General features: G+C 39.9%; 1 protein-coding gene across 1 annotated transcript in view; it reads left to right on the plus strand.

Moving 5' to 3' along the window:
* Nucleotides 1-11,324, plus strand: part of COL4A4 (collagen type IV alpha 4 chain) — an 80,886-nt gene extending 69,562 nt beyond the window's left edge. The window contains exons 39-46 of the mRNA XM_056849623.1: nt 2,249-2,356; nt 3,229-3,384; nt 3,492-3,590; nt 5,879-6,013; nt 7,623-7,739; nt 8,073-8,261; nt 9,458-9,744; nt 11,061-11,324. Coding sequence (XP_056705601.1) covers nt 2,249-2,356; nt 3,229-3,384; nt 3,492-3,590; nt 5,879-6,013; nt 7,623-7,739; nt 8,073-8,261; nt 9,458-9,744; nt 11,061-11,324 — 1,355 coding nt within the window. The remainder of the gene's footprint in view (nt 1-2,248; nt 2,357-3,228; nt 3,385-3,491; nt 3,591-5,878; nt 6,014-7,622; nt 7,740-8,072; nt 8,262-9,457; nt 9,745-11,060) is intronic.
* The last annotated feature ends 7,682 nt before the right edge of the window (nt 11,325-19,006 follow it).

Genomic DNA, 19,006 nt, shown 5'->3' on the forward strand with positions numbered 1-19,006 from the left:
TTTCTGGCAGATACAGGGGTATCCCCTGGAACAAAAGAATTTGCAGCTGTCAGATGACAGAACCAGAATCAGTTGAGCATATCCTTTTGTACTGTCCCCTGTATCATAAACAACGTCTAGAATTAATCAATCCTCACATTACGCCCTTAAAAAAATTAACACATGATGGCATCAAATTTTTATTAGAGGACAAGACACCTGCTGTCACCGAACATGTGGCAGAGTTTCTGATGATTGTCATCAAAAATAAAAATAAGAGGGTAAAGAAAAAACAAACAGCTTAAAACCAACCGAGGTAATTTGTAGGCACTGGGCGACATCAACTGGAAGGGTGCCGGTGTTCGCTGCAGTTCATATCCGCTGGCTGGATGAATGTATTGTTATGGTATTTAGATTGAAGTGTTTTAACTTGATGGCTGAGTTTTGGCCAGTTGTTGTTTGTGAATCCTTGCGGGTGCCTGTATTTGTGCTCCCTTGTTGCTATTTTACTATGCCAATAAAGGTGTCTGAATCTGAATCTGACAGCCTTCCCCGCCAGGTCACTCTAAAGCTCATATATACCCAGCAGACAGAGGGGGATCCTATATTTGCCCTGAGCCCCAAGGCACAGGGCAGAACATTCCATGCCAGAGAGAACCGCTGCTATACCTGAGGGAGAAGAAGCTCACTCAGACTCAAGATGCTGACTGGGGTTCCCTGGGGGAAGGGTAGGATAAAAATGTAGGAAAGAAGAAAGAGGGTTGGGATAAGGATCAGCTGAAGAGACCCCCCAACATTCTTTTTAAACATAAATATTTTCAAACTGTCCTAACAGTGAAATCCTAAACAGTGTTAAAAAACTGTAACTGTTAGGATTGCACTGTAAATCTTCCAAGGTCCTTGACCTCATGCCACTTTTTAGTCTGATGCCTTTACCTCTAAACCAGGGGTGGGGAACGTCAGGCCCGGGGGCCGTATAAGGCCTGAGAAATCATTTGGTCTGGCCCTCCATGGGTCCTGGCTTATCTCTAGTTCAGAAGGATGCTGCCCTGCCTGAATCTCTTGGGCCCAGCTGGGGACGGCAGAGCTCAAAAGCAAGTCGCTCTACGTGGCAGACACTTCGAGCCATCTCCGGTTATGCCTCTTGGCTAAATGTTTGACCAAATATAGCAGGCTAATTTTTAAGTTGATAATTTTGTATGGCCTGCGAATGATGTCATAAATATCCAAATGGCCCTTGGCAGAAAAAAGGTTCCCCACCCCTGCTCTAAACTAACAGGAGCCCTTGAGATTTTATTGTGTCTAAGTCAAAGGATGCAATACTAATGGCACTTTCAAGCCCCACTGAATAACATGGGGCTTCCTTCAGAGTAGACCAGGTTAGGATTGCTCTCACAGTCCTGATAATTTAAACTGGAGAGGCCCTTCTATCACTCTCCTCATTTCTTTATTAGGTTTGAATAGAAAAGCCTTTGAATCAGCATGTTGTTATGCTGATATTTACATCATTGAGGTCAGTTTTTCCCCAATCAGGAGGGTGGGGTTTTTGTGATAAGCAACTGCAGTTTTTTAACTTAGGGCTGAAGATTCACACCTGTATCTTCACACACCTCCAGCCATGCAAATGCCAGTTATAAGTGCAAGAAGTGCCACTTAAGTTAGAGGAAGGATCCTTAGAGTGGAGTAAGGCTTCAAACTTTTCTCCGTGCGATGATAGGGTTTTGGTAGGATCAACACCGGTATCACAATATGTGTACTAGTTATGATAAATGCACAACATCTTATTATTAATTAATGGATGAGATGGAGCCTTGCTGTGAAAGAGTAGTGATTTTTTTTAACAAAATAGGAGCAAAGGAAAAAAACAAGAAAATAAAGAAATAAATAGGTTTTTGAATGGCAGAGTTATGAAACGTCATTATGATACTTTGTTTTTTTTTAAAGTGTGGGATGAGTATCCCAGAGCTTTAGCACACTGCTTCCAGTAACTGACCATGGGTTGCTGTGAGGTGTTTCATTTGTCACTAATGACATTATAACCAATAGTTTCTTGAGACACTCTTGTAAGCACATGTCACATGGCAGTCACAGTGCACATGCTGCCTATGCAAGAATTGCATTTTAGGTGATGAAAATTCAGTGTTCTGTCACATAACCTGGAGAATGCAAAATGTTGGGTAATGATAAGCACGTTGTCTTAAATATTGATCAGTATTAAACCTTTTTATATCCACTCTAAAATATAAAATGATCAACTTGCTTCTTACAGGCGAGCGAGGCGCTTCTGGGCATCCAGGACCTATTGGACAGCCATGTGGAAATGCACCACCTGGGCCTCCGGGTGATCAAGGCCCTGCTGGTTTGGATGGCATCAGAGGTACTAATTACCTATGAAAAACTTTAATCAGCAAAAATAAACTCATGCCTCTTGTTTATGTATTCCAAGTCTAGAAATTTTATCATGAAGCAGCAGACTAAGCAACAAAATTGAAACACTTGTGAATCTGTGTGGTGCACAGAGCCCCATGGTCCACCAAACAGATCACTAACTTGGGTTCAGGCCTAAACTAAATAAGATATTACATAACTATGACTGGATCTGTTGATATACCAGGACGAGGGGACAGTCAAAGCACTGTCAAAGCTGATAGCACCAAACATATGTTTGGTTTTTGGTGAGGAACTTACTAATCCAGTGATTCCAGTCCAACTACATGTGCATCTTTAACTAGTGGGTCCAGAAATCTGTGGGTCCAGTCGTTTCTGGGGTCATATGACCCATGTGGAATAATAGCTATGCAGGTTGGAGGACTACAGCAGAAAGAGGGGAGGAAACACAATTGGCCTCTCCTCCTTGTTCTGTCAACTTTGCTCAGCTGATAGAAGAGATGGGAAGAGTGATATAGTCTCCTTTCTCATCCACATTGTAGACCCCAACTCACATAACTGCTAATCCATGCTGGTCCTGACCCAGCAATTTCCTGGGATTGGATGGGACTGTTGTGGAGAGAGGAATGCAGGAAAGATCTTTGACCACTCACTGCCAAATCCAACCCAATGCCTTGAAAGGCACATACAGCACTTTTTGTATGTATGTTTGCAATCTAGCAAGGGATATTTGCAAAGAAATCTGTTTCTATGTACACCATCCTTGGCTTGATCTGGATTCCTATGGATATTCCTTTTCTTCAAACCTGAAAAGAAATTTTGGCAAATTTATTATCAACAGTATCTAAATTTTTGTTTCAGGCCTTCCTGGAGAAACTGGACCCCAGGGAAAGACTATTTTTGTTAAAGGAGATCCAGGTGACAGTGGGATCCCTGGTCTACCCGGAGTTCCTGGTCCACCTGGGAATCCAGGAACTAAAGGTGTTCAAGGAAAGCCAGGAAGAGTAGGCTCAAAAGGTATGGATAGAGGTTGCCGGTTTAGAGCATGGCAAATTCAAGCAACAAAATGGTCTTAATGTATATGGTAGGATGGTATTGGTTCAAATTTATTCTCATTTGTTAAGGTCCAGTGGGAAACCCAGGACCACAGGGGCCTCCTGGTGCCCATGGGGATTCTGGTGATCAAGGATTTCAAGGACCAACTGGACCTTTGGGTCCCAAAGGTATTTCTTTACAAGTTTAACACTACTTTGTATGCAGTAGCCTTTCCGAATGCGTGCATTCATATTACAATTCCCAGAATTTAGGTTACTGTGTAATATTCTATGTATAGATCTGCATAGACATAACTGGTGCTTTATGTGAACATCCTTGACAAGATGGGTGAGGCAGGTAGGTTCTGAAAATAGGGACAAGCAGTTAATATGGCTATCTGTCTCTCTGTGTATTGCGTTTTTAGCCTACCCTTCCTCCAAGGAGTTCAGGGCAACATACATAGTCCATAGTCCTTCCTTCCTCCATTTTATCTTCACAACAAACCTGTGAGATAGGTCAAGCAGACAGGTGGGGGTGAGACTGACAGTTACTCAGATAATTTATAACTTTAAAGGCAAGAATCATCGTTTAGAATTGTGCCCCCCAAAGAATTGGCAGCCATTTAAGCAATTTTTGGATTGGCTTAAAGATATCTATATCCTTCACAAGTCATCATTCTCTGCCAGTTTCTGAAACTTTTGAAATTTCCAAGCATATATTAATCTGATATTTCCACATCTCACATAGAAGATTTAGAATTATTTTATCGGCTAGATGTTAAATATTTCATAAAGAGATTAGGAACAGATGTAGTATTATAATGAAAATTCTGATAAGTATTCTGAAGAAAACTGCAGCAAATTGTCAGTTCTGAATTGCTTGTTTCAGGTATTAACGTTTGCTTATTTTTCATTTAACTGATATACTAATTTTTAGTGATAGCATGCTTGATGGTTTGTCAGGGTAAAGATTTGATATGGTTTTTACTCCAGTAATTCTGTACCAAGCTCTCTGTCTAGATAAGCATAGTACAAAGTGAGTAAGAACCGTAAGAACCTAAAGTGCATGGAAACCTATGCAAAATTATACTGGGAAGTTATATGATTATGTAGGCAATGAGTTCCCCATGTCATTCGCTTATTGGAGATGGATGATCATGTGCTTTGTAACAATCACATTAAGATGAAAAATAATTCCCCATGCAAGCTGTTACAGTTCCCGTTGCATTCTTAGTCTAATCTGTATGCATGATGCTTGTTTTCATCCTGCATGTGAAATGGCTGTCCTGGTCTGGTTCTCGACATTCAAACCCACCAGGTCATAGAGGTAAGCTAGAGAAGGATGAGTGTCCTTTATATAATATGTCTCTGCATGTCTGTTTTTTTCCCCTTTAAGCCCAAACCTCTCTGTGGTTGCCAGCTGTGGTCTGCTGTTTGATATGTGTATGTGTGTAAAGCGCCGTCAAGTCTCAGTCAACTTATGGCGACCCCTTATGGGATTTTCAAGGCAAGAGACTAACTGAGGTGGTTTGCCAGTGCCTTCCTCTGCATAGCCACCCTGGTATTCCTTGGTGGTCTCCCATCCAAATACTGACCATGACTGACCCTGCTTAGATTCCAAGATTTATCGAGATTGGGCTATACTGTGCTGCCTTTCCTCCCCCAGTGGATATAAAAAATTGCTTATTCCCAACACAGGGTTGCCAAGGGTACTCTTAAGAGATTAGAACACATGTAGTCCCAGCAATTCTAGTGGGTGCCATTTCACTATTCTTCAGTGTCCAATTTGATCTGAGTTTATTTAGGATTTTGACTTTTTTTTTTTTTTTGCAGTTTGCCTTCATAATGTAAATGAGCCTTACTGCTCTGATGTGATCTGTTGTTGTTTTTTTGTGTGGTGTTTAATCCTCAGACTCAAGCCTCTGCTATCGTTTCAGATGTCCCCAAAACCTCAGTTCCCCCAAGATGGCTTCACTCATATATGGGCCTGGCTCTGCTCATTATCCTTGTGTTTTTGTGAAATTCCAGATAGTTCTTTCTTTCAGACTAACACGTTTACTAAGACAAATGAAAATAGACACTCATAAGTTCTGGGAAGAATGACACAGATACAGCCTTTTTCTGGCTTCTTTCTGTTGTTTTTTGTTTGTAGAATTAGAAATACACAAATGATGGAATCACAGCAAAATCACACAATGCTCAAGTTACACATAAGTACATCTACAGTATAAGAAATAGGTAGGACCCAACAATTTCAGCTTCCAATAAGTAATAAATAGCTGTCAAGTATTAATAACATTTTCTTGTGCATTCTGCTTTCCATCTCTCTCATATATATATCTATATAGATAGATAGATATAAGGCAAGACAAAATTGCATAGTCAAACACAGTAGAAAAGCAATCCAAAATCATTTAGAACTTCTGTGAATTTTGTGCCTACTTGTGGGCTCTGTTTAATGCTGTTGCATATTTCAGGTGACCCAGGCGAACCTGGAAAATTTGATAACTCCTCCTATTCCAAGACTCCAGGACCTCCCGGAGTTTTAGGCCAAAGAGGACCACCAGGTTGCACAGGAGTTCCAGGGCCACCAGGTTTCCCTGGTCCCCAAGGTAAAGCTTTTGTGGTTCTAAAGGGTGTGTGGTGAGGAAAAGGGACCAATACCTTTGAGACGAAGAGTCTCAGAGAAACATACACAATGCCATGTTGACTTCAGTCCATGCTTCAGTATTTCTGCGTTTCTGATCACATTGAGTTTAACCACACATTCTATTTTCCTTTGAGATCTTCACCGAAGAGACCATACCATTGTAGGACTTTGGCAAAAGAGTGAAACATTATTTCACTGGCTAGTTTTAACTAAGATAATTTAGCTTTAAATTTTAATTTGTTTCATTGGTGTTATGATGTGATTGTGTTTCATGGTTTATTTGGGTATTCCTTTTAGGAATTGTTGTTTTCAGGAAAGCAACAAATCTCCTGTGTTAAACAAGTATTTGAAATGAACAGTTAAATCTCAGTTTCACTTGGCTGCAAAAGAACTGTACATGACTTAAACTAAAGTTCAAGGCAGAAGAATTCTTGAAAAATTGAGCCACTGGGCAGTTGCCTGTAGGAGTGATCTTAGCTTTTTTCCCCTCTCTCCAAATTTCATGTGGATTTTTGTTTTTCAGGAAAGCAAACTTTTGTTTGGAATGCTCAGTAATTTTTCTGGGAAGTTATTTATTTCATTTATACCCCACCTTTCTTCCCAACAGGGGCCCAAAGCAACATGTATATTTATCTCCTCCATTTTATCCTCTCAACAATCCTTTGAGGTAGCTTAGGCTGAGAGTGTATGACTGGCCCAAGGTCACCCAGCAAGTTTCCAGTGGGGATTTAAATCCAGATATCTCAGATTCCAGATTCCAGTGTCACATTGTGATCACTATATCCACCACTGGTTCAACAAACTTTGTTTAGTGGTAGTTTCATGATTTTTGAGCTTCACTGGGTTTTCAGTGAACACTGCAGCTCCTATCATGTTCTTGCAATTAAATCTCATCAGAAATGGAAGGAGAAATGTGGTGATGATGGTTTTCTTCAGAACTTTACACAAAACTATAATTCTTACCATGTTCTTGTTCTTTCTCATTGTAAGATTATAATGTTTTTGGGTTTAAAGCTAAATAAACATTCAAATAAACAAATGAATATGAAACACTTGTTTTCAATGTCTATTTTTAAAAGAAAAATGGTTTGAATAATTTCTTGATATAAAATTATTACATCACAGGGAATGTATAGCTTGAGATGAAGTAATAAGTTTAATTAATTAATTAAATAACATAATCTTATGTATGGATGATAGCAGTGACTGGTGAGGTAGTTTGCTGGTGAGTTACCACTGTAGAGTAATTAATCAGGAGGGACAAAAGCACAATGTTGGAAGGCAGTGCTGAATGGGACAAATTGGTCAACACCAATCAAGCACATGGTTCCAGATGGGCCAGTAGCTCCAGCCACAGGCAGCTGACATCAGTAGGGACTGCTAGTCAGTCGGCGCCTCAGACATGGTTGCTTCCAGTGGGTCTCCTACCAGTTTGGTATGGATGGTCTTTCGCAACCCCTGGCAGAACCATCTAAAGGGAACTGCTTTGCACAAGGGAGCCACCACAGTAAACTGTTGCTAAGGTACAGAGCAGAATTATTATCTTTGCTGATAAATGGTTTGAATTTCAGGAAGAAAAGGCGAGGAAGGATTGTTAGGTCTGCCCGGACAGAGTGGCTTTCCTGGACCACCTGGACCCACTGGTGATCAAGGGGACAGGGGAGAAAAAGGATGCCCAGGGCTGCGAGGTAAGCATTCTGCAATCATTCTCCATCCTTTGGCAGGAAGTACTGGTTTTGCAGCTGATTGCATTTGGTTTTTACACTGGTTGTTATGATCTTTAGATGAAACCATGTGTCCCTAAAACTATGCCAAATACTTTTTTCACTTGTTTGAGTAAGCACCTTGCATTCAGATTGCCAATGGCCAACATATGATCAAGCATTTTTCTTTCACTGAAGCCTATCAACCTTGCACTAATCAGTTACATCTGTTCTGAAAAACTAATGGCATTCATTCAGCAGAGAAACAGGTCCTGCTTTTTAAATGGGACGTTGTCTATCTTGTCTCCGTTCCATAAGGTCCTCCAGGCCAGACTGGGATTCCAGGGCCACCAGGGCCTGAAACAAGAGTTGCTAGTGGATTCTTGCTTGTTCTGCACAGTCAATCAGACCTAGAACCACTGTGTCCAGAGGGAATGCCAAAACTATGGTCTGGGTACAGTCTGCTGTATCTTGAAGGACAGGAGAAAGCCCATAATCAAGACCTTGGTAAGCATTGAACTATCACTATCAAGGTAGAAAATGCCATATTTTCATTATACTTTATTGTAAATGAGTATTCAGTTATCTCATAGTACTCTAACACGTAAGATTTTCACATGTGAAAAGATTGTGGTGTTTTCCCAACAAAGTTAACAGTGGAAATATGATATGGTATGGAAGAACTTTACTATGTCAGGGTCAATGCTTGGATTTTCGATAAAGTCTGCATTTTCATACAAGTGGAATATATAAAATACATTTAGAAATAGACATCAGCAAGACCTATTTCATTTGCCCTTTTTAATAGTTAGATTTGTAGAAAAGAAAGATATAAACATTAAAATGTACAATGACAACTCAGTAATACTAGGACATAAAAATGAGAGGGAAGGTGGCATGGTATAGCCCAATCTCAGAGGCTAAGAGGGTCAGTACTTGGAAGGGAGACCTCCAAGGAATACTCTGAAGAGGAAGGCAATGGCAAACCACCTCTGCTAATCACTTGCCTTGAAAACTATATGGGATTGCTATAAGCCGGCTGAGACTTGTTGGCAGGTTACACACACAGTATATACAAATATAGCACATATATGTACAACCCAAGAAAAGCTGGTTGTTTGCAGCAAGTAAAAGAAATAAACAATATATAAGCAATAAGCTTATTTTTACACCAGATTCAACTGTGCTAAATTATTATCTGCAACAGTTAACTTTCTAGTTACCTGTTACCTGCAGCAGTCATTTCTTGATCATCCTCAAGAAATGACTGTGATATTGTAATTTCCACTCTCCAGTGTCAGAAATACATTTTCCAATAACCACAAATATCAGATGGGTGTGAATTTTTATTTATTCATTTTGTACATTTTTATCCCACCCTTCCTCCAAGGTGCTCAGGGTGGCATACATCATTCTCCCCTTCCCCATATTATCCTGACAACAATCCTTTTGGGTAATGAAACAGTCCCACTTGAAATCTAATATGCAAAAACTTCATCCACATTAACTGCATTACTGTGGCAGTTACCAACATGTAACATTGTGTGGAAACCTTCTGCCACCGTAAAACCACAAAAGTAATTAAGCTTTGATCATTACTGGGCAGTATAGACCCCGGAGTAAGACAACACTCACGACTGACTTTAACATTCTTTGTTTCAAGGGTAGATAAATAACCTTGCTTTTGTTTTCATTTGTTCTAGGTTTGGCTGGATCTTGTCTTCCTGTATTTAGCACCATGCCTTTTGCCTATTGCAATATCAATCAGGTCTGCTACTACGCAAGCAGAAATGATAAATCTTACTGGTTGTCAAGTGCCGCTCCTTTACCCACGATGCCCATCTCTGATGAAGAAATACAGCCCTACATTAGCAGATGTGCTGTATGTGAATCTCCTGCCCAAGCTGTTGCCATTCATAGTCAAGATCAATCCATTCCTCCATGTCCGCTGAACTGGAGAAGTCTTTGGATAGGCTACTCATTTTTGATGGTAAGATTGAAGACTGTTTTGGCCTTAGTTCTTCTGTTATTGTTGCAGAGGCTCGGTAAAAATCCACACATTGTTGCTCACATGATAACTACAAAGATCATTGAATAACCGAGAAGTGTTCCGTTTTTTCATTATCATTTAATAAAATCATCATGGTTCATTACTGTGTGTCTCAGTATACAGTCACTCAGTGGGAATTGGATGAATGAACATTTGTTTGAAATAAACTGTGCGTTATCATAACAAGCCAAAATAAATTCTCACTCTCTCTCTCATACACACACATATCCACTCAGCATTGTAATAACAAAATCTCACTCTAAAATTTTAAGTGCCTGTATAATTTTATAACAGGTTTATACTGTGAGGGTTTTTCCAGTAATTATAGCAAAACTAGAAACTTATCTAAATGATGTCTGTGTTTTTGCCACAGACTATAAAAATAGACTTCAGGGAATAATCCTTCCATTTGCATAACTGAAAGAAGCTAAGAGTGCTTCTGTGTGCCATACCTGACAAGATGCTTTGTTGATATTGTTAAAAGGGTTGTTTCAGTCAGTCTCGGTCCAATAAAAGATACAGGAACATAGCCAAAACTTAGCAAATGTGTACAGATATTTTCCAAGGGATAAAAGGTGGTAAAAAATTATGGTTCTAATGTATGGGCATTAAGTTCATCTTGTGGTAATTTCTACAATCCTTGGTCAGCACTATGACCAAGAACAGATCTATTCATAAGCAAGTCCCACTGAATTCACTACCGTCTAAGTAATGGACTATAGCTCGTCTTCAACTGACGGTAAGCAGATCCACGGCAGCTGGGAGCTGCACAGTTGTGCCACCTCCTCAGACGCTTCCCAGCCGCTGCAAATACAAGTATCCAAAAGGAAAAATTGAAAAAAGGAGGGGGAATGCCCCATTTCAAAAAGCAAGGCTCAGTCACGCCACAGCTCGAGGGGGCGCTCCCGGGGCAAAAGGGGTTTGGAGGCTGACTAACATCAGCTCTGCCCCCAGGAACGCCTCCCATGCTGGCACAGGCTCCCACTTTCTGGATTTTGCTCCTGGCGTGGCTGCACCGGCAGTGGAGCCCCTCACAGCAGCATGGGTTACCAGCGCCGACGTGAATGCCCCCTATGCAAGCATAAGTACCCCTTTATCCCAGGATAAATGGGCACTTACGTCGGCACGGAGGTCACACCGGCTCCTAAGCCAATTCGCCGCCCCCCTTCAGGATTGCAAGCTAACTCCTGAGTAACCTTGCATAGGATCAGGTAACATCTGTGATGCCTTATACCTCTTTTGCTTGTTTCTTCCAGCACACTGGATCCGGTGACCAGGGAGGTGGACAGTCACTCATGTCAACTGGAAGCTGCCTTGAAGATTTCAGATCAGCACCCTTTATTGAGTGCCAGGGTCAGCGAGGAACATGTCATTTTTTTGCCAATGAATACAGCTTCTGGTTAATTACTGTAAAGCCAGAATTGCAATTTATATCAGCTCCTCTCCCAGGGACACTTAAAAATGGGCAAGAACAACGCAGACATATAGGCAGATGTCAGGTCTGCATGAAACATGGATGAAGATGGAAACATGGATGAAACATGGAAACATTACACAAAATACCTCTTGAGGGGAAACATCAGTAAGTTGCGCTGTATCTGTAAATGGTGCTTATTTTGGGTTTTTATTTTAATATAGTGCAACACTGGAAGACTTCAGCTACATCTGTCCTGCAAGATTAAGCCATTTTCAAATTGTAGGAACTATAGATCTTCCACATGTCTTCACTGCAGACATATATTTAAAGATTCCATCTGCAGTAGCTGAAAATCTTTGGAAAATCATAGAATTTCTTCTATAGCTTTACTCCTGAAGATTGCCAGTTATTGAACTTTAATGGTTATAGCAATACTGCTTTACACAGCCCAGATTCCCCCCTATTTTTAAAAAGTTTGATTTGAATCAGTTTCAGTACTTTATCCCTCCCTTCCACCTATGCACAGTACTAGAGATCTTTGGAAATAACGTTACAAAGGAGGTGAATCAATAAGGGATATATCCATGATGGATTGGATAGGTTCTTGTTGTTACAATTTTCCAGCAATCCCACTGTTTCCTTGATTACTCTGCAGATTGAGCTGCTACTGAACTGTTCTTATTCAAGAGCATTGTCTTTGACATAAGTGAGGACTCAGGAGCACAGCCTCGCCATCTGGTCTGCCGTAGCAATTTAGCTTGGGATGATTCAGGTGAGGCCATGCCATTGATAGAATCTTAAACTTTCCCAGATGTTTCCGACTAGGGCAGAAACAATACCTGCAAGTGTGACTTCACAGAAGGCACTTGGAAAATAGCAGTTACAATAAATGCAGCCCTGTTTTCTTTGAGAATTCTTTGCTGTCATTCTGTAGTCCTATAATTTCAAGGACATTATAAGTTTGAAACTGGTTTAAATTCATAGCATGGGTATGCTGAACTGCCAGGGAAACAATGCAATTTTATTCCAGCTTTGATCTCCTTTGTTCATACAGAGTGTTTTAATTCAGTGCAATTCTGAAGTAATTCATCAAGGAAGCCCTGGGTTGCTCTACAGAGGAAGGCAATGGCAAAAGCCAAACTGCAGAAAAGTGCACCTGTTTATCTGTTGTGGGGGGGGAATGCCACTCTTAGGACCAGTTTAATGCGATTAAAAAGTGCCTTTTGTTAATCGAAACAGTTTTAAAGTTAAAAGTTAAGAACACCCTACCATTCTTTCAGTAATTCTAAGTCCACATATCCTAACTTCACCTAAGAACATGGGTAATAGACTTATTTATTTAGATATTTATCGAATCTTCCCTCCTTGCACTTAGATACTGATCATGGACATAGTGACCTTAACTGGCACGTTTGCCTGAATAAGGCTAAGATGGATTATTTGCGTATTTCTTAAAAACCAGGATATTAGCTTTCCATAATGCTGTACATGGTCCTGTTGATTTCCATAGCAATGTAAGAATCTATATTCTTTTTTTAACCTTTTATTTTAAAAGTGTAAGTTTTTGCACCAATTACTCTTTGCTCAAGTGGTACTGTCCGGGTAAAATGATGTCAGTCTGTCCTGCATAGAATGCCTACTGCTAAGCACAGGGAAAGCGTGGGCAAAGGTCACAACTCCGTCTCATATACCCATATGAAGTCAATGAAGTAATCAGGTACTGAAAAGAGTGCATTAGTACACTTCAGTAGTTTCTCATTGAACTGTATTTCAGGTTGTCCTCTGATATTCTGTCCCAGCAAGTAGCAGTAGTAAGCAGACATCACGTACCATAATGGGAGAATATTATCGTAATAATGGGTGCAAAAATCCAGGTACCCAGGAGCCACTGTCCTGTGAAAATTAATCTGGTAAACAGATTGCTGAATAAAGCACTTCCATGTTCTCTGCTATGTATATAACCTGATAATGTCATCGTAAACAGAGTTACACCCTTTTAAGTCCATTGAAGTCAGTGGGCCTAGAAGGATGTAACTCGGCTGAGGTCCTACTAGGAATTAGCACATTTGTACAGTGCTGTTATCCCACAGCTCCATGATGTCTTGGCTGCTGCTCTAGTTAGCTTCTTCTGTGAAAGGAGACTTTCCCAAAATGAAGCTTGTAATGATCAAAGTTGTTGATTTTATTTTGTTCTGTCAATTAGTACTATTACTGGACTGTTAATCATTTCAATGTTCTTTTAAGGATGTTTTAGTATTATATAATTTTATTCATGATCTTTAAAATGTTTTATTGCTCCTAACACTTTGCCATGTTAACTGCTGCTACTAACTTTTTAAATCATTGCTACTATTTAGCTATTTAACATTTTGTTGCGGGTGGTTTTGTTATTGTCTTATTACTACCTAAAATTTATAAACTATCAGTTTGGCTGAGAATTCAAGATAAAGTGGTTTAAATTAAATGAATAATAAAGTATTTTGTTCAAGAAAAAATGATTCCTGTTAGATTTATAAACAAACACATTTATAAAACAAATCTTGGCAGGGTTGTTAGAAGAGTTGGTTTTTATATGCTGACTTTCTCTACTTAAGAATCAAACCGGCATACAATCACCTTCCCTTCTACTCCCCACAATAGACACCCTGTGAGGTAGGTGAGGCTGAGAGCTCTAAGAGGGCTGTGACTAGCCCAAGGTCATCCAGCTGGCTTCATGTGTAGGAGTGGGGAAACCAACCCATTTCACCAGATTAGTGTCCACCCCTTGTGTGGAGGAATGGGGAATCAAACCCAGTTCTCCAGATCAGAGTCCACCGCTCCAAACCACAGCTCTTAACCACTACACCATGCTGGCTGTTATGCACTCGTGTTGACTATGCAGTCACATCTCCCCTCTGAAAAATGGCCAGAGAATACTGATTATGCCTCTGGCATATGGGCTGAGGATATGACTGCCCTATTGTCAGTTATTTTCAGAATAGCAGGCTCTCATCTGCAGCTGAGTTAATCTGAACTAAAACTGGCTGAAGTCAATACGACTAAATTGGCTTAAAGACCAGTTTAACTGGATTTTGTATTGGACTGATAAAGTGATGCTTAAAGGATCAGAGTCTAAGCAAAACACACATCTATGCCTTGCGGGTAAGCACTGCTGTGATTCCTAGAAGAGCAGTAGTAACAATGCTTTTATTCCAGGAGATATGGGATGCTACTGTCTTGATCAAACCTTGCTAATAAAAAGCATTCCTCATACTGACAGGATGCACTTATGCTCCAGATGGGAAGAGGTACGAAAGGAATTAACTCAGTGCAGTTCTTGGCAAGGGTGGGCAGGTGGGCTTGTATGGCTGTGAACCTACCTGTTTTGCTTTCTCACCATTGAAGAAGGCTGTATTAAAAACATTCTATTATACATGGGCTGACGAAGTTTGCCAAAACATGCTGGTGCTTTGGGACATGTTTTACTTCTTTTGTCCTTACTCTTCACATTTTATTTGGTGTTACTGAAAAGCCATCTTGAGTGTTTTAATGTGTACTGGCCTATTCTATCTCATTTTGTAAGACTACTTATTGTACTGCTTTTGCCACCAACCAGCCATGGTCCATCCCCTGTAAGGATGACAACTGCACTCCCCAGGCTGTCAGAGTTTTAAAGGGGAAAATAAAGACCTTTAAATGGGGTTGAAGGATTACATGCACCTCTTCTCATACGGGCTTGGATCCAGCCAAACATGTCCACGAGGTATGACTTTTTCATACACGCACACTCCAATTCAAAGAGCAGGATGTAACCCTTCAGCCCCTCCATATAATCCTTCAACCCTTTTAAAGGTCTATATTTTCTCATTTAAAATGCGAACAGAACAGAGAGCCAATTTTCATTAGAAAAAATGTTTAAACTGAAGATTTAAAGGTTGAGTCTCCCACTGCCGTCTCTGTGTGGCATTGATCCAAATTGGGGTTGTGTGTACATTCTCCTTTTACAGACAGATGGAGATTCGTGATCTTCGTCACGTTTGTTTGTGACCTAAATGTTTCAGATGGGAAGACTTCAGAGGCCTTCGATATTTTGTTTCCATGCAAAAATAAGGTGAACATGGATATGTCTGTGCATTCCTAGCTAGCCATGCTTTGACAATTTATTCTGGCTTTATATGACAATTTGCTTTGCTGTCATGACAAATGTGTTGTTACTATGGTAACTTCCAGTCAGTGCTTAGACTGTCACTAAAATACTGTCCCCTTCACTTTAAATGAGCAATAACATTTCATGGCACATTTTAAAAATAGTGTTTCATACAGAAAACAGAATGGGCCATAGGAAACATTTTTAATGTGTTTTCCCTGTGATATCTGTTTCCCTCCAAACTAACTAGAATCCCATTCTACCTAAAATATCAAAAGTTTTTTTTTTAATTAATACTTTAAAGTACTTTCTCCAGGGTTACAGAAGGTATGAAGACCACAGAAAGAAATGACTGGAAAAGGCTTTAGGTCTATTTTAAAGCTTTAGGGAATTGGTGGCAACCACAAATTCTGGGACAGATACAGTAAAACCCCAAGTTTCTGTTGCTTCACCCCAAAGCAACTGTTTGGTTAACATATCAATTCCAGAATACTGGACACTCCCACAAAAATTCAGTGCTGTTAGAAAGCTAAGAGAATTGCAGATGTGTGTGGATGCTACCTGCCATTGTATTTAGTGATCTGAAAATCATGAACAGGATCTTAGTTTGGAGGATGCTGTTCATGAACAGTAGCCCCTGGAATAGTCTGCAAGACATTAACACTGCAATCCTAGGAACACTTTTCTGGGAATAAGCCCCAATGAAAAGACCTGAGTGGGATTCCAACTAGACCTGCTTAGGATTGCTCTCCTAATTACTTTTGTGGAAATTGTTGTGGTTTTCCTGGCCAACTTTCTGAGCTCTGCTCAAAGGTTGTCCTGGGAGAACTTCCAAGTGCGTGCTACAACATTTAGACAGGGGTGGAGGGGAAGTATCATACAGAGGATGCCATGCAAAAACACATTATTTAGAAATTCTAGAAAATATGGTGTATGAGAGCACCAATGTAACTTGTCATTGGACTAGGGAAAGGATCTGGTAATCTCTGAGACTACTTATTTAAAAGTGGGTGTACTTCCAGCGACCTACCAGACAGCATTATTTACACAATAGCAAACACATACATCGAAACCAAACAAAACTTAGTGCAGTTCATGTACTCCCCCTCTCCACAGCCTCTTTTTCTCAGTTGTTACTTAACAACTGCAGGATTCTTCTATGAGAATGGAAATATGATTCTACTTTCAGGAAGTTTAAGGATAATCACTCTTACAGCTTCAAACAGACTGGAATGCAGATTACATTGTTTATTCCATCATTCCAAACTGAAGAGGTTGAGCTGAAAAATGCTAAAATTACAAATATATAAATTTTAATAAGGTGCACAGTCAAGTTAAAAACATAAGGTCTCTATCACAGGCAAGACTTTCACATTCACATGCATTTTAATAGCAAAAATTAAAAGGCACAAGAAAAAAATCACAATGCTAATTAATTTACAGAAATATTATTTAACTATTTCAATTATCTTGCTCTATCCAGAAATCAGCTTTCCAAGAGCTAGAGGGGTTTAGACTGTTTTTTAAAGGACATGGACATCTTTATTGCAAACATTAGGAAAAAAATTATAACGACTGTAATTCTGAAAACAGCAGCCGGTTACCAAATGAAATACTGAATCCTAAATAGAATGGCAAAGTTCACTCTGTATTTGCCCACAGAAGGGAGATCTTAGGAATAGAGGACACAGACATTATTGTTTCCTTGTCCATATGGGCACAGTTATTTTCTAAACACGAAATGCTGTTTGCTTCAACAACAAATTAAACTGTTTAAAGACTGACTAGACATGGTTAGTATATACATTGCGCGTGTAGATCAAAAACTCCTTTGTACTGCCAATGCAATTATGGATGGAGTCAGTATTTCCTAGGGTGAGGCCTACAAAATCTGTTGCTATCTGAAACAGAACACCAGATTTAAGATCTTCAGCACCTAGGAAGCCCCATTTGCATCTTCACATTGTTTCTCTTGAGATAAAACTGAGCAAGGAAATTGCGAATACAAAAATGAGGCACAGCCAACAATATCCTGTATATGTTGAATGTCTGATAGATGTGCTTGAGAATCTGCTGATGACATCCCGAGGACAAAACAGGTCACAATTAAGTAAATTTCTGCAGAGTTCAGCTGTTTCTTGTGAGGAGGCAATGTATACATTGATGTATCTTGGACAAAATTCCTTGGGAGAGGTAGATATGTTGAGGCTTCAAAAGTACAGAACTCTACCAAATAAGACAACTCACATTCCAACAACCAAATAAATCAACACACAGGTATTTCAGGTAGTTCTGACCAACAGGATAAAATCAAGGCACACTTCAAATGATACTGAACAAGTCAAAGGCTGCAAAAGTCCCCTCCTTAAGCTTAAAATACAAACACAAATTTCAAGCCTTCCATACAAACAGGATAAAGTACTGGCGTGAGTGAATTTACATACATAGTCTATGACTGACACTTTATTAACTAAAAAGGAACCTTTGCAAGCATACAGCAACTTCTGAGAACACCACAAGGAGGCTTTTGTCTCCTTAAACAATAGTTCTGAGATGGCCTGGGAAGCAAAAGAATAAGTGTATTTAAATGCTAGCAATGGCAGGTCAGAGCCAACTGAAAGCTTTTATATAACCTTAACACGTCTACTGTCTACATGCCTACTGTCTTTTAATCTCAATTTTTTCCTTAATTTAGCTATGTTCTTCAAGGAATTCCACAGGGCCTGCAAAACAAGTGTTGTTCCGCCAGGCCTATAGTTGAGGGCAGCTACGGTTTTTCTATCAATACTGGCCTCCCTTCCCCCCCTCCAACTGATACCAACTGATAATTCTAACTAAAGGTGGGGGGCCCTGACTGCTTCCAGCAAGTGGCGGGTTACTACTCCCGAATAAATGTGTGCCATCCACTTATTAATTGGTATGTTGGCAGAATCTTAATGCCAAATGTTGTTTTGTTTATATTGTATTTTATATTGGTTTATTGATTTTATGTATTGAGTATTGCTGTTGGCCGCCCTGAGCCCAGCCTTGGCCGGGGATTGAGGGCGGGTTATAATATAAACAATAAAAATAACAACAATATTACCATACTCTATCCGCTTCCTTCACTGCTGGCATAATTTACACTGCATAAATGCGTTGCAATAACTACCTCTGCTGCTGTTAGTGCATAATAATATAACTTCAATATACAAATGTTTGCCAAAACCCAAAGGAACGGCTTTGGAGTTTAATAAGTACTTTTACATTTTAAAAAGTTTGTGCATGTTTATAATCATGGACCACACTGCCAAAATCCATATTTGAATACGTCTATGGGTTCCACTGACATCCAAAGGTTCGACAATCAACGTCTCCTGCAGCTTCTTCCACCCGCTGAGATGAATAGGAGCTGAACAAGAGAGCATCAAAACTGTTCCTGGTGAACTGAATTCTTTAACTTGCGCCTGGCTCTTAGGTACCTTTTCAATTTAAGCTTTAATCTCTAAAATCCTCATAACCAAGGAAGTACAATTTTGACCCAACTTCTTAAGAACATACCTGGCAGGAAACATTCTTTTCTGAAAGAATTGCTTAAATGAGGCAAGAGAAGAATCAGCCAGCATTCGGTAGCTACCACATAGACACCTTTATATATTGTCGCTAGACACCTGAGAATG

Source organism: Euleptes europaea, chromosome 5 (assembly GCF_029931775.1).
Source record: "Euleptes europaea isolate rEulEur1 chromosome 5, rEulEur1.hap1, whole genome shotgun sequence".
Classification (NCBI taxonomy): domain Eukaryota; kingdom Metazoa; phylum Chordata; class Lepidosauria; order Squamata; family Sphaerodactylidae; genus Euleptes; species Euleptes europaea.